We start from the raw sequence: 22,429 nt of genomic DNA, 5'->3' as shown, positions 1-22,429 counted from the left end.
CTGAGCTCAAGTGATCCTCTCACTTCAGACTCCCGCGCCACTGTGCCTGGCTTCCCTCTTCCTGTTCTCCCTTTTTTCCTCTTTTCTCCTTCTCTTCTCTTCCTCTTCCTTCCTGTCTTGTTTTTCCAGGTCTTCCATTAAGCAGGAAACAAGTGCCCTTAGGTGTTAATACAGCAGAGCTTGCAGAACCAGAACTGCACACACCCAATCCTTGAGACTAACCAACAGGGGGTAGCTGTCTGTGTCTTGCTGATTTTTCTGTTTGTTCATAGCATAATCTCGAGTCTTTTTTTTCTCATGTTATTATAGCATCTTTGCAATGGGGTGCTCTCTTGATCATGCTTTGCTGCTTTCTTGTATGCACTACTACCTGAACTGTGGGGAGTTAGTTGGAAGAGGAGAAAACTAAAAGAAAAAAATAAATAAAGGAAGAAAAATAGTTATGTATTTAAGGCTCAAGCAAGCCTCTGCAGAGGCCTAGGAACTTTTAAAAATGTAGAGTTATCATGCTGTTTGCCATAAAATGATTGGAAATTTGAGAGTAATCCAGAAGATATAAATCCAAAGACACTATCCAAAAGATGTAACATAAGCTCAAATCTGAAATTACGACATCTCAATTTTTTTTTTTTTTTTGAGACACAGTCTCACTCTGTCCCCTGGGCTAGAGTGCCATGTCTTCAGCTTAGCTCACAGCAACCTCAAACTCTCCTGGGCTCAAGCAATCCTCCTGCCTCAGCCTCCCGAGTAGCTGGGAATATAGGCATGTGCCACCATGCCTGGCTAATTTTTTTTTTTTTTTCCATTTTAGTTGCCTGGCTAATTTCTGGCTAATTTCTTTCTGTTTTTAGTAAAGACGGGGTTCTGCTTTTGCTGAGGCTGATGTCAAACTCCTGATCTCAAGCAATCCTCCCACCTCAGCCTCACTGAGTGCTAGGATTACAGGTGTGAGCCACCACATCTGGCTCTCGAAAATTTTTTTCTGAGTGGTTTATTTTTGCCTAACGTCTCTCAGCAATTTCTAGCCAAAACATCACTCATCTTCTTTTTTTTTTTTTTTTTTTTTTTTTTTTTGAGACAGTGTCACTTTGTTGCCCGGGCTAGAGTGAGTGCCGTGGCATCAGCCTAGCTCACAGCAACCTCAGACTCCTGGGCTTAAGCGATCCTACTGCCTCAGCCTCCCGAGTAGCTGGGACTACAGGCATGAGCCACCATGCCCGGCTAATTTTTTTGTATATATATTTTTAGTTGGCCAGATAATTTCTTTCTATTTTTTTAGTAGAGACGGGGTCTCACTCTTGCTCAGGCTGGTCTCGAACTCCTGACCTCGAGCGATCCACCCGCCTCGGCCTCCCAGAGCTAGGATTACAGGCGTGAGCCACCGCGCCCGGCCTCATCTTCAAGGTATTATTGACTTCGAATTCTTTGTGGCCACAGCTGAACTGTACCAGACAAGAGTACTTCAGTCCCTACCTTGTGCAGAGAATCACTGTGGAGGGGGCTGAGAAACAAGAAACCTGGGTTCCAGTCCCAGCTTTACCACTTCCTGGCCACATGAGCTTGAACGTATCCTGTGCTCTTGTTCCGTTTGTGAACTGGTTTCTAAAACAGGACTGATCATCTTCCTTTCGTCTTGGTTATCGATAGAAGCTAATGAATGCCAATGTCCTTTGAAAGCAAGTAAACTCTCCAAATAAATTTCTTGTTTTTAAAAATATTGCATAGATATTTAGATACATTACAGGAAAGTGAACCAATAAAAAGCTTTAGTCAGAGTCAGTTTATTGTCTGATGGAGAAGCAGCCTGTTTGGACATGGCTGAAGTAGAGTTAGTCATGTTATCAAAGATGACTCATTAAAACAATCTGACTCACTGTGCTTTGGCAAGTGTTACTTGGGAGAAGGTGTTTTTAGTTCCCTCTCCCCACTCACCAATGGGCACTGACTTCTCTAGAACATACTGAGTTTAGTTTGGTGTGTCAGGCTTTGGTTTTTGTTTGTTTTTGCAACTCTTTGGAGAGGACAGAAAAGAGCAGCAGCAGTCCCCGACCTGTGAAAAATGACAGCCCTGTGAGTTCCCTGGTCCTTACCAAAGGTGCCGTAGCCTGGAAGGGCGTGCAAGACGGCAGTGTAGGTAGAAGGCTGTTTGAAGTAGTGACGGCTAATACACGGAGCAACATGTTATTTTTACTATTTTAAGCAAATACATAGAAAAATATTTATGTAATTAATTTACACTGAATAATCCATTTTCAAAGCATTCTTTGGTTTGGGAACAGTGACCGTTAACATTTCAAGAGGACCTCAGGCCACTGTGTGGTGTTTGCAGGGCCGAGTTTGTGGTGGTGGCTGAGGAAGAGGAGTTGCAGGGACCTGAAGTTCATTAACCTCTTCCTCCAGGGAAGCTCCTTTATCCACTTTGGTTCACAGGGAAAGAAATGATTTTTATCTCTTTCTACCCTACTGCCCGGCCCTTTGCTCTCTGTCGAGACACCTTCACTTGGGTCAAATCCAGTTTAGATGACGGAGATCCGGCATACATTTTTACCTTGCTTTATGTAGTGTTTATGACCTCACTTGTCTTCTTAGTACATAAATACCCTGTTTATAAGTAAACTCAATCTCTGGAAACTCACTAATAGGAAATTTTAAGAGCAGGGGGAAGTTGTTAATAAACCCAACACATCCTATGCCTATTTTTTAGGTCCCTTTGTGTGCCACTGGGCCTCATAAAGAGCTAGCTAAAAGGAACAGCCAAAAAAGCAGATGGCCCTGCTCATGCTATGAGGCTTTGCGTAAATGGGAATTTATTTCAACTCCCCAAAGGGATCTGCTAGTGGAAACATCTTGTTACAGCCATATTCTACAGGGTGCTTCAGTACCTGGCATGCTTTCAAAACAGAATTCTTCAGGGAGTGTGTGTGTGTGTGTGTGTGTGTGTGTGTGTGTGTGTGAGAGAGAGAGAGAGAGAGAGAGAGAGGGAAGAAGGTTTAGTTTTAAGTTCAGTCCATTGGAGGCTTTTCCAAAGCAACATATCTGATTATAAAATGTACATCTATGAGGAAATAAAGATTCTATATACAAAATCTCAGCTTGCATACAACTTTACTTTTCAGATAGTTTGTACGGCAAGAAAGCTATGTTTTAAACCACTTCTAAAAGGTTAACTACTGTAAATTCAGCACTTTCTACTGATCCTTGGGTCAAAAAAACTTTAATCACAGAATTAGAAGTGTTTTAAGCTATATTATGTTTTCTCAAACAGTCGAAAGACTCCTGGATCTGTTGCCATTTTTACAGGCTGCTGTAAATGCGCTTGATGGCCTTGGCTTCTTCCTTATCAAGAATGCCTTTCTCCACATACGCATCAGCTTGTTGGTTGATGAAGTCCCTCATCTTTGAAAGGTCATAATCTGGAAAATATTATTAGAATGTCAGGAGCAAAGATGAGGAAAGACCAGTCCCGTTACGGTGATTACCATTAACTGAGAGGCATTTTGTACGATAACACAATTACCATTCCTCGCCTTTCACACTGGAAAACACTTTAATTCTTGGCATCTACACTTTACAGTTTGGAATGATGTTTATGTGTATTATATTATCTCATCTGCTCTTCGTCACAACCCTGTGAGGTATTCAGGTGGGGAGTACCATCCATTTGACCAAAGAGGGAATCGGCTCATGATCAGGGCTTTGCAAACTTTAACGTTTACACCAATCACCTGGGGTTCTTGGGAAGTTGCAGATTCGTATTCAGTAGGTCTAGGGTGGGGGCCCGGGTTTTGCATTTTAAGCTCCCAGGAGATGCCAATGCTGCTGGTCCGGGAACCACACTTGGGGTAGCAAGATCCTAAAGCTTAAGTGCCTTGTTCAAAGTCACATAGGTAGTAAAAGTTATTATCAAAACCAGGTGTTCTGACTTCTCGAACTTGTTAACACCAGGTTAAGTACCTGTGGATGTGACAACCCACATTTTTTTTTTCCAAATTAAGAATTACCTTGATTACTTCATGTTGTTTGAATGGTATGCATAGAGCAAAACGCCAACTGTAACCTTTTAATGGCTTCTCTGTCCCACTTAAACAAAATCTATTTAAATCATCAAACCACCCACCCAAAGTAAAGAGATCCCCAAGTAAGGAGGCTGCCTCTGGCATCTTTCTGAAGGCTTAAAAAAACTCCACATCTTTGTTTGATTCTTTAAGTACTATATGATTATAATTGTAAAAGACCAGAACGGAGCCCTGCCTCAGTCAGTCTGTAAAGGGGAGAGAAAGGAGGGACGGTGGACATAAGAGCGCAGAGGGATTCGCAGGCACCGTTAGCCAGCCTCAGTGTAATCCGAACCTGGGTTGCTTGGGTATTTTTAAGTCCCTACACAAAAGGAAAAAAAGCATGAAGGACTCTCCACAAGCACTAAGTGTTTACTATATCAAGGTGAGCGAGGCTTAGAGAGAGCTCGTTCCCCTCAGCCAGCAGGGCACTTGCTCCCCATTAGGGCACGGCTATGATGACTTAAAGAGAGAACTCCCAGCATTGGGCACTTGACAACCATCATCTTATTTGCACCTTACAAAACCCCACGAGGTATTGTGACATTATGTTGGGGCACTTTAAGTCTCAGGTAACAGAATCTCTCTCTTTGACCTTCTCCTGCCCTCCTTTCACCTGCCCAAGGCAGGATCTCATCTGAGTGTGGGTCTGTGGGTCACAGGAGCCTCATCTCAGAAAGGGTCCTGCCCCAAAGTCTGGGGGAAGGAATGCTACACAGAGTCCAAGAAGAATCTGAACGGACAGGGCTTGGCGGGTTTATATTCTACCCTTTTTGTCCAATCACATTTCTACACGGTTATCAATTGCACCTTTTCAATGAAGTCTCCATAAAAGGCCCCAGAGGACAGGGTAAGGGAGCTTCCGGATAGCTGGATACGTGGAGGCTGCCAGGGAGGTGACTGAGAACTCATCCATGTGCCGGGAGGGTGGAGTGCCCCAACTCCACAGGGGGAGAAGCTCGCGTGCTCGGGACCCTTCCAGAGCTTGCCCTGCGTATCTCTTCATCTGGCTGTTTATTTTCATCCTTTAAAATATCCTTTGTAATAAACTGATGAACGTAAACTGACTTCTGTGAGCTGCTCTAGCAAATTAATCGAACTCAAACAAGGGGTCATGGGAACCCCAACTGGAAGCTGGTCGCTCAGACATTCTGGAGGCTCAGATTCGTGACTGGTATGAACAAAAGGGTGGTTTTGTGGGACTGAGCCCTCGACCTGTGGTTTCCGAGTCTACGTCCAGGTAGACAGTGTCAGAATTGCATTGAAATTGGAGAACACCCAGCTGGTGTCTGCTACCGAATTGATTGCTTGCTCGGTGTGTGGGGAGAAGCCCTCCCACGTTTGGTCACTGAAGTCCTCTGTGTCGAGTGTTGTTTTTTCCACACCCCCAGGTAAGCATTAGTATCCCCATTTCAGAGACAAAGAAACAGGACAGAGCGGGTAAGTCACTTGCCCAGGTCTGTCTGTAGTCCCTGCTTGCCCATTCTACGGCCTTGCAGTACTGAATGTTAACACTGGCTCTTCAGTAGTGGTTGCGGTGTCAACCAATTCTGGGACAAATAATGGGACAAAAGGTAAATTTCCAAGGATAGATGTGGAGAGGTACAGCAATTTGAATGGACAATCAGGCAAATATTTTGCTTTCTTTGGAAAGGAAAAACTGTATCTTTATAACATGGGGATTACTCTGTGCAGTGGGAAAATCTCTCAAAACAGATAAAGGCTGGGATTCATTTTTTTAAAAGCACGCTTTTTTGTAAAGGCTGCATAAAGATTTTATCATCCTTACTATCACATCACATGGACCTCCCTTTTCTGGGTTTGGGAAGGGGATTTAGGCCACCCAGACCCTGACAAACGAAGGTTATTAGCAGCACTTAAGAAAGGTCAGAACTGCTAGTAAGTCTTCCTGTTCCTACAGCTGCAGCTACTGAGCAGCCCCACGCCCTCGATCCCCACAGGCTTTGAGAGATGACCCAGGGTCCAGCAGAGCACGTATGAGGGCAGTGGGGAAAGAGCACCCTGGAATAATCTGGGGAGAAGAAATGCTGACACCAGAGCCCTGTCCCCAGAGTTTCTGATTTAGTGCTGCCGGGGTGCAACCTGGGCAGCGGGATATTTAGACGCTCCCCAGGTGACATGGGTGCACTTTATTGGGAAGCATTACTCATCTCATTTGAAAGCATCACTTTGCAGCTGCTCTGGCCACACACCTGGGAATCATGCCAGACTCCTCCCTCTCCATGGAGTTCTAGAGTCCCTCCCTTCTTCTTTATTTGCTCTGCCTTGCCTTGGTCTAAGCCCCACCATTTCTGCTCCAGATCTTTGCCTCCTTATCTTTCTCCTGCCTTCTGGAGGTTTCTCTTTTCAATCTGTAGTCCCACTGCTGCCAGATGGATTTCTCAGTTCTTAACCTAATTAGGCCCCCAATTAGGCTCCCCTGGCTATAACCAACCTCCTTTGCAGGGTGCACAAGGGTCTCCTGGTGTGGCCACTGCCCACTTCCCAGCCCTTTTGGCTGCTCCTCCCTGCAGACACCCAGGTTTTTTTGCAGAAATGAATGGCTCTGGTTCCCAGAACCACCCCTCTCTTTTGAGACTTCATGGGTACCCAGCGTTCCCTCTGCCTTCATCTCTCCTCACTGGGCACATTCCTCCTTTCCTTTTCCAGCTAAGGCCTTCCCGTGGCCCTTTCTCCCAACTCTCTCTGTCCTAGTAAGAAGATCCACCCCGTCCTCTTGCCTCTTTGGCACCACTACACCTATGCATGACAGCGCTGAGCAGGGCCAACCAGAGCTCTGCTGACACTGCGAGCGTCTTGGGCGGGCCGCACCTGTCATCCCTTGCATCTCTGATGCTCACAACAGGATTTGGTTCTGGGTTTCGTCTTATGTAAGTGAGCGACTGCTTTTGTGATTGCAGGGTACATTTAATATGTGCTCAGAAAATGTCATTGTTTAAAATATTCCAAGAAAACGGGGGTAGATAAAATAAGGCTGACAAAATGTCGATAATTATTGAAGATAGGCAATGGGCACATGGGGATTCATTATACTATTCATTCTACTTTTGCTTGACATTTTGCATAATAAAATGTAAACAGAAAAAAATGCCTTTGCTTGAAAGGCTGATTTGAATAATAAGAGAAATGGTGGTTCTGTTCCCCTCTGCATCTGAGAGGTGACTGGAGTCTTTTTGGGCTCCGAGGGGAGACTTTAGAACAGTCAATTTGATTGTGGGAATCTTTATATACAAAAGCCCCTGACAAATGGTGAAGTTTGCAGTGTACAACCACAGTAAGTCCCTACCTTCTTTATTTCCCTTTTTGTCATGTTTCTTCAGCCATTCAATATTCTTCCTGATGGCTTCCAAATAGGCTTCTGTTTTCCCTGGAAAAGGCAAGAGAACCATATCAAACACTCATAAAATAGCACTGCATCTCTTTCTAAAGACCACATTTATGTTCAAAACCACAAATACCGGACTTATGGAACACTTGCAAGGTGGTGTCCCTAACTGGGTAATGTGCATATTTGAATGTGTATATATATATGTGTGTGTGTGTGTGTGTGTGTGTGTTTGTCTGTGGGGGGTGTATGTGTCAAGGAGCATTATCCACACACACAAATAAATACAGTTTGATGTCCTGGCAGAGAAGAGTTTTGGTTCAGTTTACTAGATAGGTGGGTCCCTACAATTCTCAGATTGGTTCATTTCTGGTTAGGGATGGTTATTCCAAACCAAGGCGCGTTATCAGGTCAAGGACTGAACCAGAGTGGAAGATATTTAAAGACCCCATCGTTTCAGTTAAAAATCTAAATGTGTGGCTTTGTGTAAGCAGTTCTATAAGTCTTCTGCCCAATCCTAGGAGGGGATGTGTAAAAACTCAGATCAAGAAGTGATCAGGCCCTCACTTCAAGGTTTGGATGGTGAACTTTAGAACTGGTTTACTCCCTTGGATGTTAAACTCTCCAATGGGCCTCAAGCGTGGCTCGGGAATTCCCGGCATCACAGAAACACCTACTCTATGATGCCCTTTATCTGCTTGGTTGTCTGTAAGTGGAGATTATCATCAGCTTAGAAATGAGGAATCAGAGAGGCTAAGTGACTTGGCTAAGGTCACACAGGAAATAACAGCTGGAATTTGGACTCTGGTCTGCTTAGTTTCTCCTACCTACATTATTTGAAAGATAAGGCCCCATCTTCAGACATGGACACTAATGCCTTGTTCTTTATCAAAGAAATCAAACATCTACTTAACCAGGTGAATCCTTAAGGCTCAGAGTGTCAGTACCAAGAGATGTGGTCTAGGGAGTACAAGCTGGCTTTTAAAAAGAGGCTTGCAAAGTCCAGAGCCTCTGCAGAAGCAATGGCTGCGAAGCTCAGTGTGGTGACAACCCAGTCTGAGCCCCCCTTGAGCCCTGTTACCTGCAGTCTACTGCGCACGCTTCTTGGTTGAGCTACCTCTACTGTGTGCTCATTATGTGCCAGGGGCTGCACTTTGTGCTCCAAAATCTGTTATCTCTTTTATTCTTCACAACAACCTTTAGAGGCAGTCCTAATATTATTCCCATTTTACAGGTCAAGAAACTGAAGCACAGAGAGAGAAAGTAATATGCTGAAGATCACATAGTAGAGCCAGGCTTGAACCCGGGTGCATCTGACTACCGTCCATGTACAATAACACTGCTCTAACAGCTGTTGATGTTCCAGTTTCCATCATTGCATTTACTTTCCTGTGCATCTTTTTTCTAATCTTGAAGCCCATGCTTAGCTCACCACCAAGGGGCTCCATGTTATCTGGTCTCTAAAGAAGCACAGAGACTCTCTCCTAAGCGGAAAGGTATAAATGGATGACAGAAGTGATCCACAATGTTTATCCCCTATTCACTCCAATAGTCTGGGTGGAAACAGCCTTGATTTCAGTGGCTTGTTTTCAAGAATGTCAGAGCATGTGAAGAACAATATCCCCTGGCTGATGTTATGATATAACATTACAGCACAATCAGTATAGAGATTTTCATTGTCTATTGCCTGTTGCGGAGAAGATTAATTGGATTTGGTGACATAAAAACAGTGTTTTCTGTTTAAAATTAATTCATTTAGATAAGGCATTTTTAACATGCATTGTGGGTGGGGGAGGTGGGAGGGGAAGGTGGGGATGTGTAAATTCACACCTAATGTGTGAGGTGCATACTGTCTGGGGGGTGGGCACAATGTAGCTTTGACTCAGCCGTGCAAACGCAATTTATGTGATCATAGCGTTTGTACCCCTGTAATATTCTGAAATAAAAAAGTTAAATAAAGTCAAATTGCATTAACCTTTATAAAAAAGATAAAGCATTTTGAACAAGGAAAGAAATCATAGTGTAGACTATTTCTATATAATACAACTGCATTGTTTTTAAAGAGCTTAAAGCAAATTAGTGATCCTCATGGGGTTTGCTTTAATGAATAGATAATGATTTGTCACTAGCACATTAGGTAGTTAGGGCTTCTGACACTTTTGAGTATGTCTGAAAATAGTCTCCTTTAAATAATTTTAAGCATTTTTTCCACTATCTCATCCATGATATTGTATCACAACGTGATGAGCTTACTTGAGAAAAGCAAAAATACAGCTTAGTCTCTGTTAAAATACTGCATTAAAAATTCTGAATTAAGACACTAAAAAAAAATTATGAGGTTTTTATCATAGTGTAGCAGACATTCCTCACTGTCATGCCTCCCTCTCTCCAGATATGCTAATGATGGACATGCTCAACTGATGATGGATAAAATGGGTAGATCAGTGCATCAGCTTCCTTGTTCCTCAGGCGTGTTCTATCTTCAGTTCCCCAGAGGTCTTCAGTGGCATTGAGCTGAATGGCCCACAGCGGAAGCCTGCTCATTAACACATCTTACATTGGCTTCTTTCCTTTCCCCGTCTCATGTACCTACCCCGCAGTGGTACTTCCTGGGGTCACCTCCCAATTAAACTCCTTTAAATCCTTCTTTTAGGGTCTGCTTTGGAGGGAACTTGACATAAGCCAATTGGAAATAGAGGTCTCATCATTACCTTGTTAGGTTGCTTTGTGCTAAGGAACAAATTACGTATAAAAATGGTGTGGGATTTTAAAAATATGAAATGTATGAAAAGCAAATGTATTCACTATACTGACATTATCAACCCACAACAAAGAATGAGTTTACTACAGCTTAAAGAAAACTAGACTACAGTCCATTAAGAGACTAGTATCTTATGGGTCATAACACATGTGATAAGGACAGTCTCTCTGATTTTAAATGGAACACCTCATCACCCTCATCCTCCTTTTATGCTTTATTTTTATCCAAAAGAAGGTGATTTCTTATCACCTTCTACTGTATTATATAATTTGTTTATTAAGTTTATTGTCTTTATCCTTTAGAAATATCTTGTTTGCTAATGTACCCTCATGCCTAGAACTAGGACTGACACATAATAGGCCCTCAATAAATACTTATTGAATGAGTAAATGGATGAAGGCTTCCTATACAGAAGTCAAATTGTAATTAGAAGTATGCTCAGTGAGCATGGAATCCAAAGTTGGGAAATCTATGCCATTTATCTCTCTTTTTTCAATGAAAATGAATTGTTTATTGGAAAGACTTGAAATTTAATGGATTGTGAATCTAAGTAATATGTACATGAGAAACAATTTAAAACATAGATGTGGTAGACATACTATATCCACATGTCATTTATTCTTCATAGAACTCTCTGAAATAAGTATCATTGTTCCCATTGTCTTTTTCTTTCCTTTCCTTTTTTTCCTTTTTACCCCATCCCTGGTGGCAGGTAAACATTGTTCCTATTTTACTTATGAAGAAACTAAGGCTCAGAGAGGTTAAGTGACACATTCAAGTGGGCACAGCTAAGTAAGGGTCAGAGCCTGGTTTTGAACCAGATTGAATCTGGAGCCTCTAGTGACTAGAGCTGGGTCAAATTCATGTTTTAGACTAGAGGAATTTAGTGTCTGTTGTTATCAAACTGGCAAACAAGGAAGTGCTTATTAACCTTCACTGCACATTAAAATCACTTAGCCACATTTTAAAAAGTCCAATGTCCAGGTCGCTCCTCAGACCAATTAAATCAGACTATCTGGAGATAGGGACCAAGCATCAGTATTTTTTAACGATCCTGAGGTGATTCCCGTGTGCAGCAAAGTTTGGGAACAACTGCCACCAGTATTGAGACTTCCAGGTAGCTACAGCAGCACTCACTGGTAACAATGGGAATAACAGCAGGTGTTCCTCTGTGGCTTGGAGAGAAGCAGCTCGTTCCTATTTACTTTTCTCTAGAGCTGTAAAGCTAATCTTTTATTTACACATGTGCACTGAAAACTTATGAGTCTACTTTGGAAGGCTGGACTATTTTTTCCCTAATTTATTTCAGCTTCCTTTGGAAAAAAATAGCTCATGGCTGAAGTAATAGAGCACAAAAGCCTTAAAACATATGCCGAAGCAGATGGGAAGACAGCCAGAGTCGAGATGCAGCCCTGCTTTTCTGGCTGTTCTGCTTTTCTACATTGCAAGGGAAATATCCGTTTTTATACATAAATTTGTCCTGAACCTAATAGGTTGTTCTGACCACCCACCTCCCACTCCCCTGCAACAAAAGTGTACAAATCAATAGGATTAACCTATTGCATACTGGATATACTGAAGATATTAAATATTCTAAGAATATTTATAAAATTAAGTTTGATATAATGCTTAGAATTATTGTCAAGACTACATGATTACAGTTTTGAACTGCAGAAAGCAAAGCAACTGATACTGGCATTGTGGACACCAACATGGGCCACAGAGCCATTCAAGAATTTCTGTATAATGATGCCATTTCACATGCCTCTAAGATGCAGCATGGAATACTGGAATAGCACCCGATTGAGAGTCAGGGGACATGGGTTCAAGGCCCAGCTTTGTCACTCTTTGACCGTGAGATCTTGAGCAAGTTACTTCTTCTGGGCCTTGTTTTGCTGATTTATAAATTAAGGGGTGAATTCTAAAAAAGAGATTCATGGTTTGCACATATGGGAAGAAATTCTCCCTTGCTATTCTTGAAAAACCCTTGTCTTCCATGCCTGTGCTTAGCTTCCGGCCTACTCGCTGACTCCCAGGGGAGAAGACTGAACTCACTATTTTTGGACATTTCCAAGAATGCCTTGGGACTTGAATGGAAGCATAAATTTTCTTCTCTTATGTTGCTTAAAACATAAGAGCATTCACATGAGTTAGGTAATTTATTATCAATGTCTTAATGAAACAGGCTAACTTTTCTGGCTCCTGTAAAAAAAAGTGGGAGAATGATGGGATATTTACGTGAAAGTTATCTTAGAGATCTCCTTTTTCAACCTAACTGTATTATCTAGCCACAAACTTGACAAATGAGTCAATTTTCTGGCAGTGGAATAAGTTTATGAGTGTTATAATGTTTATCTCATCCCTTGGACAATTTTAAAAAAAGACTTTCAGTGACTCACAGAACAGACGTGAATGAGTAAATATCCAACTGGCAAAAAGAGCCACACTTAGATAATGGAATAGTTTTTCAGCAGAGATAGGATGATTAAAAACAAAAACAATAAAAAAAGGATAATGGAATAGTTTTAGTTTTACTGGGTCTCTAGAGAGCAATTTACTTGAAAAATTAAACAAACTTATAGATTTGGTTGGAATTAGAACAAATTGTATTTTGTTGGCATGTCTCTAAATTTAGGAATAATTATGGAATCATTCAAATAAATGCACCAATTAGAAATCAACATTTAAAAATATTATTCTTAATGTGAATCCCTATAGAAAGCAATAATTTAAAATAGTCTAAACTATATTCAAAGGTGAATTCAAAGGTGTCATTTTCCATCATTGGTAATGAAATTGTTTTTTTACATTAAGCCTGAAATGAGATGCATGTAGACATACTTTGTAAATTGAACATAGGGTAATGTTATTATTATTGTTTTACTATTGTTCCTATTTATATTCCTCACAGGACCCAGCACATGCTAGGCATGGTTAATAAATATTTGCTGTAATTAGATGAGGCCATCATCTCCTATCGCAAGACAAAATGAACTATCAACAGATATGTCTGCCAATGGGTCCTGCTTATAATTATTTCCTTAAATGGTTTTAGCTGGGCCATTACCTCATCCCTTGTTCTACTCTGTAATGTTCTCCAAGTTTCTCTCCTGGAGGGATCACATTCTACACACGCCTGGCTCATCAATAAGTGGGATGTGCCTGCACATATGTGGCCTGTGTTGTCCTTGGCTACACGGGAGTTAAGAACTATTCTCAGTCATTTCAAAGCTTGCTTGAGTCCTCAAAGGCAGGTATGGGTTCTTCTATTCCTTCTGCTGCTGCTTCCTGAGCACGGTGCCAGACATGCCATTGGAATAAATGTTTATCACTGAATAATGTCCCAGGAAACCCAGTCAACCCTGCCTTGGCCGGGTGTGGTGGCTCACGCCTATAATCCCAGCACTTTGGGAGGCTGAAGTGGGAGGATCATTTGAGGTCAGGAGTTTGAGACCAGCCTGGGCAACAGAGTAAGACCCCATCTCTACAAAAATTAGCCGGGCATGGTGGCATGCACCTGTAGTCCCAGCTACTCGGGAGGCTGAGGTAGGAGGATCCCTTGAGCCCAAGAGTTCCAGGCTGCAGTGGGCTAAGATCCATGCCACTGCTCTCCAGCCTCGGTGACAAAGTGAGACCCTGTCTCAAAACAAATAAACAAACAAACAAACAAAAAAAACCTACAACCCTGCCTTCACCCACATGGATGCTTTAATTTTTCTACCTAGAGAAAAATGGGCATTTCCTCACTGAGTTTTATAACAACAAAGCCCCTGAAAAAAGTGCAATAAAGCAACTGTGAATACAAAGATCTATGTCTTAGTATGTCCTTTTGGGGATTAATTTATTTTTTTCCAGAAATGTCAGTCCTTGGCTTAAGCTCAGTTTGTTTTTTTTCTAAACTGTATTAGAATCAGTTGTCCTTATCCCAGAGTAATGGGTCAGGGGTAATATGAATAAATTACATCTCTAAATAATCGGGGGACGGGATTAGTTTTAACCCCAAATTCCTACCCTCTTCCGGATGTTTCAGGAGATCCATCACAAAGAATAACACTAACTGGATAGAGTTTTACTCTTCTCTCTCCCCATTACTATCTGATGGAAATCCTAATGAAAAGTAAAAACCACACTTACCGTTAGTCTCCAAACACTCACATCCTAAACAGGCAATAGAGGAGTTACCAAGAATTACCTCCTTCATATTCCATTTTTTACATAATGTTTTTTAAAAGAAACAAAGAGACCTGTTAGTACCCATTCCTAGAGATCTTTGCACAGCTATGCAACAATATAACACGTTGTTTTAAGCACTGAGTATGCTGCCCCAGCAAGTAAAAGGACCTGGCGCATGGCTTGCTGTGTTCTGGGGAAACACCATCCTTACACGTGGGTTGCTCCCAGAGGGGACGCTTGAGGCATGCTGGGTTTCTGTTGCAGTGGGCTGTTGTGTTCTGTGCTGCCAGTTCCTGGTTCTCTGTCTCAGGCCACAGGCCACTCTTTGCCTGGTTAACTATTTTTAAAAAGCTTATCACTCATCCTACACTTCACATTCATTAGGACAAAACAAAACAAAACAAAAAACTCCACAAATAAGAAGTGTTGGCAAGAACATGGAGAAACTGGAACATTTGTGCACTACTGGTAGAAATTTAAAATGGTGCAGCTGCTATAGAAAACAGCACGGTGGTTCCTCAAAAAATTAAAAATAGAATTACCAAATGCTCCAGTAATTCTACTTCTGGATATATACACAAAAGAATTGAAAACAGGATATCAGAGAAATTTATATACCCATATTCATAGCAGCATTATTTACAATTGCCAAAATGTGGAAACAACCCAAGTGTCTATAGACAAATGAATGGATAAACAAAATATGGTATATACATACAATGGAGTATTATTCAGCCTTAGAAAGGAAGGAAATTCTGACACTTGCTACAACATGGATGAACATTAAGGACATTATGCTAAGTGAAATAAGCCAGTCATAAAGGACAAATATAATACTATACGATTCCACTTATGCGAGGTCCCTAGAGTAGTCAAATCCATAGAGACAGAAATTAGAATGATGACTGCCAGGAACTGGGGGGAAGAGGAATAGAAAATGATAATGGGTAAAGAATTTCAGTTTTTTTATTTTTGTGGGGGTGGGGAGACAGGGTCTTGCTTTGTCACCCAGGCTAGAGTACAGCGACATGATCATAGCTCACTGCAGCCTCCAACTCCTAGGCTCAAGGGATCCTCCTCCCTCAGCCTCCTGAGTAGCTGGGACTACAGGCACATGGCACCACACCCAGCTAATTTTTCTATTTTTTTTTGGTTTTGTTTTGTTTTGTTTTTTTCTTTTTTCTTTTTTTTGTTTATTCCTTTCTCCAATACCAGCTGCTTTGCTAAAATTTTTCTATTTTTTATAAGAGACAAGGTCTCACTGTTGCCCAGGCTGGTCTCAATCTTCTGGGTTCAAGTGATCCTCCCGCTTCGGCCTCCAAGAGTGCTAGGATTACAGGCATGAACGATGGTGCCCAGCCCAGAGTTTCAGTTTTTCAAGATGAAAAGAGTTCTAGAGTTGGATGGTGGTGATGGTAACACAATAATGTGAAGGTACTTAATGCACCCAAACTGTACATTTAAAAATAGTTAAGACGGTAAATTTTATGTTATGTGTATTTTACCACAACTTCAAAAAGAAGACATTAAAAAAACAGTTCACCATCCATCCAGAGTAAACCTACGGTTGAGTGGAACTATCAAAACAGCATGATGGGTCTATAGGGTCCCCAAACATGGTACATATGTCACCAGTTCTACCTTCCCTTGCTCATGACAAACATTATTAATTGATCATTCCATTACTCTTTCCTCCTTAGTCCAGATACAACATTATAACCTTTCTCAACATAGGCTACTGCCAAACAATTGGAGTGGATACGTCAGCTATGCCAGTGTAGGAGAAAATTGTGATGGTCTATGAAATCCATGCTAGAGAAAAGTCCAAACAATAAAAACTTCACAGGATAGGCAAAATCAGCATGGACTTGATATATTAAAGAAAAAATTCTTTTTTAGTCCTAATTCAAAAACGTTCCAATAGCTAAAATTGAAGCAGTGTCTGCCACTGCTATCACCACTCACTTGAACCCACATAACCCAGGTTCCGACCTAATTATATAAATATTCTCTATGAAAAGGAACCAGAACTCCTTGAGAGAGAATTGATTTCAAGTCTTGGGAAAGGAAAATTCAGAGTGGGTCTAGAATATCCTGTTGTTGCCAGAAACGAAAGATTATGTGTTAAAAGGACAAAACAGAAACTTAGGGAGCTCCTACTGCCAATTTAGACATAAAATCACCATCATCAACAACTGGAACAACTTAAACAACTGGAAAAAGTTAATGTAAAGTATTAACAAAGGTAGTAGCAATATAAAAGGGAAATATTTTGTAATTTTTTGCTATTATTGAATTTCAAGATATTAAATGCACAGCTAGTTTGTTTCTTTTCTACTTCATATACAGACATCGTTAATCATGGGTCTATTATCAAGTATGAATATGAACCTGCTTCTATTTGTGTAAGCAGGAGAGATTGGGTGGGGAAACTTTAAGTGGGCCAAGGAGTCCCTTCGAAATTAAGAGCTACACCATGAACAAGATCAGCCCTTATAGTCTCTTAACAAGAAATAAGCAAAGTTCATCCATTCATTGCCACCGATGGTTATACATAATAACCAATGAAAAGCACCCCTTCTCCCCCAAGAGAGCAATGACCCACTCCCTCAGCTCCCATGGAATAATCCCTGTGGATGAACTTACCAATGAGACACTGGTAAGACATAAGTAAGGTTCCAATTATTAATACATCAAAGAGGTCAATATATCATAATGACAGAAAAGCAAGGTAGGTTCAAGCCATCTATTCACAAATTCTGGTAAAGACACTGAGTTTCAGTAAAAGAATATCTATTTGAGACATAGGGATGTAAAATTTCCACACGTAACTAGCACAACTTTGTAATAAAAGGGGCTTGAACTACGGAACCACGTAACCAGACCCCACATTCTGACCTGAAATCAAAGGGTTAACAATTTAGAACTTACAGACTCATTGACAGTGAGTCTCTTTTTCTTTGGGGGTCTGGTAAATTTTCTAAAATCCTGGGAATATGTAAATCTTATATTGTGTAGATATATATAGGCTATTTAAGGAAATTTGATATATATAGTTGCAATCACTGGTTAAATAATTCAGGAAATAATTCAGGAAACTTGCTTTGTTAAATTCATAAATTTTGATGACCCTGCTGAATAAGTAGTATGTGACTATTCAGAGTGTTAAATAAGTTTAAAGAAATATTGCTTAATAAATTCTTAAGATTATAAATTATACATTAAACAACACACAAATGGTCATAAACATTCCTCCCCAAGCACAAAAGTCCATTGGACACTAAAGACCCTCAAAAGACGAAATCAGTTTGCCATCCCAGGAGACTCAAGACCATTAAAAAAGATGACTCTCCAAATAAAAGTACTACATGCCAAATCTTTTCTATACAGATCATGCTAATTTCTCAGATTTGGTGGGGCTTGCTCTTTGGATCACTGTAACTTGATTAGTGAAATCTTTTGCTTCACCAATTGCATTGCTAACCTAGAGCTGTCAAATTTGTACCTTTTGGTTCATCTGTCTTTCCTCCTGGGTTGGAGTTACCATCTTTTGTAGAATCCTTCAGGGTTCCATATTCTTTTTCCATCTTAGCAGCTTCTTCCTTGGTACTGTCTGTTTCTTCATGACTCTTTTCTGATGGTGCTGTAATCCAATTACAATGTTGTTATAACCCTATTTCCTATCTATTAATTAATTCCTCATGTAGAAATAAACTTTATCGAAAAGGTACAATTAGAGGTCAGATCATTTTTTTGAACTGAAAGGATTCTTAGTGATTATCTCTAGTCCAACCCTCTACCCCCACTACACAGAAGAGGAAACTGAGACCCAGAGAGGGGAAATGTGTGTATAAAGTCACCCACTGAGTTAAAAGAAAAGCTGGCCAACCCTCAGCTTTCTGGATTCTGACTTGGCGTTCTTTCCCTTCTCCCTTAGAGAGTGGCCGTCTATTACTCAGTAACAGTCTATTAGCACCTAAGGTTTGGGGCTATGGCAAGATTTCTTTCCTTCTGCCCCTTTCTTCACACTCTCTTAACCCTGGTAACTCTAAATGCAAAGAAGAGGCTTGGACACTTGCTGTCTGAAAGGGATAATGCTTGCTTACTTCCCACTTAAAAATAACGACATTTCCTTCTAGCAAATCATGTATTGAATTAAAAACCATAAACCTTGAAGTAGGTAACCACTTGAAAACAATTGTAATGCATCCCTGCAGCCAATAAAATATTTGGAATCTCAAGCAGTCAAATTGTTTTAATGTTTTTTTTTATTTTTGAGACCAGGTCTCATTGTCACCCAGGCTGGAGTGCAGTGGTGTGATCATAGCTCACTGTAGCCTCAAATTCCTGGGCTCCAGTGATCCTCCCATCTCAGCCTCCTGAGTAGCTGGGACTACAGGTGTGCACCACCACGCCTGGCTAATTTTTAAAATTTTTTCTAGAGATGGGGTCTTGCTATGTTGCCTAGGTTGGTCTCAAACTTCTGGCCTCAAGTGATCCTCCTGCCTCAGCCTCCCAAAGTGCTGGGAATACAGGAGTGAGCCACTGTGCCTAGTCTGTTTCTTTTTTTTTTATTATAGAAAAAACAAGAAAGAAGAAAGACAGAAATCAGTTATTATTTCATGAAAAACATCTATTAGTGTGCTGTGGTATATGTAGAGATGCATAATTTTTTTCACAGTTGTGGTATGAAATTTTGAAGAATGAAGAAATTTTGTTCTTTGCCTTTGTCATTAATATCATTATGGAAGGATGTTTGCAGGTTATTAAAAACTACTTGAAAACATATTTAAAGGGCCATATATTATATCACCAAGAATATGTACATAATTTCTGTGATAGGGACAAAAACTAAAGTATAAGAATTTGCAACTTGCAATCATTTCTCTTACTGCTCCATCCTCCACCTTGAAAGGAGGCTCCTTTGCACACCTCAGTTCCGTGGTGTTTGCTGTGCTGGGCAGGGTGATGGGTGCAGATGCAGAAGTGAAGAAACCAAGAGAAGGGGGTAAATCACACTACACTGGGGCACAGAGCATCCCAAACGAGAGAGAAGACTTGGGAGGGGAGAGCAGAAAGCAGGGGAAATGGGGTAGACAGATGACCAGGGACAATAGTCTGGAGAAGTGATGACCTAGGGAGAGAAGAAGATATCTAAAAGAGAATTTTAGGAAAGATTGCTCAGTTCATGATGTAGCCCTTTCTTTTTGACCTAAGACTCTTAGCTACTTCCTAAGACTCTTCCGTAAAGATCTACATTACTTTTCAGTGTTTTTTGGGGGTCAGATTTCTGTACTATGACTGGCCACAAAATAGCCAGTGTTACACCTAATTAATCCTATGTTGGATTTAAGATTTTAAAACTTTTTGAAATCTGTAACTCTTTATTAATGTTTATTGAAGTTCATTATTTATCACTCAAAAGGGTTATTCTTCTAAAAGCTAAAAAAATTAGTTAAATAATCAAGTTGACTGATGAAGAGCTAAAAATAAATAAATAAATACATACATTTTTAAATTAGTTAAATAAATCATACCTTGGAAAAGCTTACTTTTGTTATCAGTAGCATTTTTTTCTAGTTTGTTTTTAGTCTGAAGGGCAATCATTTCATCCAAGTTTTCTGAAGGAAGGAGGGAAAGAAGTATAATTTTATTCCCTGAGAGATAATATCAAACTTTTACTAAAAACATCTAAATCTCACCAGAAACATCACAATAGCAATTCCAAAATATTAACACTGCTAGTAAGATGCTTTGACCTTGGATTTTATCTCTCAGAATCATAGATTCTCGGAATGGAAAGGCATGTAATTTGAGATCCTCGAGTTCAGACTCCTACTCAGCTAATTGCAGAAGTCCCTTTTACATCTCTGTGGGCACTGCTGGAACACATTCAGGGTTGGGTCTTAGCATGGACACCTGTGGTTTTGGCCTACTCAACACCGTGTAGAAACTGCACCTCGATTTTCCTTTGGGAAACCCAGCCCTCTCGCACTCTCAGAACACGTGACTCCAGTGATGGCAGAGTAACGCAAGCCTGACCAATCAGGGTCTTCTATGAACCTGGGCTCTAGTGATTGGCTCAAAGAGGAGCATATGGCTCAGTCTAGGTCCATGAGACTCAGTGCTAGGACTATTGGTAGAAAGAGGCTCTCTTTCCACTGGGAGTGATGCACTGTGAGGATGCAAGATTGGGACTGCCCCACTATCTTGTTCCCACAAGGGGCAGCCTTTCTGGAATGAATCAATGTACAGAAGGTTAGAGCTGTGAGATAGGAAGAGATCAACTCCTTACACTGGTGGAATTCACAACCCCCCTGCGGACTTTTAGTTACATGAGGCAATAAATTCCCTTTTTGCTCAAGCCAAACAGTTGGAGTTCCGTCATTCAGGGCCCTCATGAATTCATGAGAGAGCCAGTTCTACTGTTAGGTAGTCTGAAGGGTGAGAATTTCCCTACTCATATTAAGCTGCAATCTGTATCCTTGTCTTTGTTCTAATTCTGCTCTTTGGAGTAACATCATATAAGTGGTACTAGACAGGAGTCTAGACTGTGTGACTTCCTCAAGGTAGACAATAGATTAGAATCTAGACTCTTTGTACTTGGTTATTCAACCAGCCACGTATCTTCTTTGAAATAATGACCATAGCTGGCAACCTTTGTAATCACCAGGCTCTGTGGAGACCAGAACAGAAAGGCAGGTCACTGCTCGCCACTGGCTCAGATGGGAGGAGGGGAGGCCAGTCAAGCCTCCTCTCTCGTGCTGCCCTGAGCCTTCGGGGGTCTGAGGGTGGAGCTTCATGGCAGCAGCAGTCAAAGCCAATGTGCTTATACAGAAAAATTCTTAAAAATATAACTCATATTCTGATTGAAAAAGTGATACATTTTGGAGAAAATTAAGAAAACAGAAAATTATTTTTAAAAAAATCACACTTATTATGCCCAGAGATATTTTGGTATGTTTCCTTCCAACTTTATTTCTCTCTATATAATCTCCATTTTTTAGCACCAAAATTGATATTATATTCTAAATGGCTTTAAGCATTCAACATTTTGTCATAAACATTTCTCCCTGTCACTAGTCTATATAAACAATATTTATATTATATATGTAATTGTATACATAACAAACATACACAATTATTTTAATAACACAAACATTTAAGATAAAATTTAAATAGCCCATCATAAGAAAAATAATTTATTTTAGATAATCTTCTCTTCTGGAATATCTAGCCTATTTTCACAATTTTACTCATATAAACCAATGTTGTCCAATAGAACTGTCTGCAATGATGGGCATGTTCAATTCTGTGCTGTTCAATATGGTAGCTACCAGCTACATGCAGCAAGTGAGCACTTTAAATGTGCCTAGTGCAGCTGAGAAACTGGATACTAAATTTTATTTAATTTAAATAACAATTTGTATTTAGTGGCTACCACGTTGGACAGCAGAGCTATAAATGGTAGTGGGAGTATCTATCTGCCTTGCACATAAGCCTTTGTGGAGTCTCCCACTCATTTCCATGGGATAAATGACTAAGTGTGGAATTTCTGAGTCACAGGGTATTGATACAAAACAGTTATTTATCTGAAATATCTTTGATGTACTGTTAAAGGAATAAAGTAAGCCACATTTTTATTATGAAGCACTGTGTGTAATATAAGCCCATATTTTGTTAAATAAGATAAATGAAATAAATGACATCATAGGTATGCACACACACACATACTTACACATAGAGGAAAACATCTGGAAGGTGTCAATATTGTGAGTGATTTTCACTTCCTTTTAAACATCTTTTTGCATTGAATGACTTTTTAAAATAAATATGCTCTTTTGTAATCAGAAAAAGCAGGAAAACTTTTTTCATGTAGAAAAAAATGGGGCTCATACAGAGCAGTCCTGGATTACCCTATCTTATGAGATTTCCTCTTCTATTTAATTCCCCCTCCCCTATCAGAGCAAGGGGCTGTGAAGGCATCTTGCCCCAAATATATTAAGGATAAATGGCATTTGTTGATTCACTAAACCAAGCAGGCAATCAAGAGGCTTTTTTTAAAAAACAAACAAAAATTGAGCACTTGCAATG

The 22,429-nt window shown here is 40.5% G+C and overlaps 1 protein-coding gene across 1 annotated transcript in view; it reads right to left on the bottom strand.

Moving 5' to 3' along the window:
- Positions 1 to 3,088: 3,088 nt before the first annotated feature.
- Positions 3,089 to 22,429, bottom strand: part of SCG3 (secretogranin III) — a 34,494-nt gene continuing 15,153 nt past the window's right edge. Inside the window, exons 9-12 of the mRNA XM_045529257.1 lie at positions 19,873 to 19,956; positions 17,841 to 17,978; positions 7,363 to 7,443; positions 3,089 to 3,413 (exon numbers count right to left, since the gene is read on the bottom strand). Coding sequence (XP_045385213.1) covers positions 3,295 to 3,413; positions 7,363 to 7,443; positions 17,841 to 17,978; positions 19,873 to 19,956 — 422 coding nt within the window. The 3' untranslated portion in view covers positions 3,089 to 3,294. The remainder of the gene's footprint in view (positions 3,414 to 7,362; positions 7,444 to 17,840; positions 17,979 to 19,872; positions 19,957 to 22,429) is intronic.

Source organism: Lemur catta, chromosome 1 (genome assembly GCF_020740605.2).
Source record: "Lemur catta isolate mLemCat1 chromosome 1, mLemCat1.pri, whole genome shotgun sequence".
Taxonomy (NCBI): Eukaryota; Metazoa; Chordata; class Mammalia; order Primates; family Lemuridae; genus Lemur; species Lemur catta.
The sequence above is the reverse complement of the archived record's forward strand: the minus strand, read 5'-3'. Positions and strand labels throughout refer to the sequence as shown.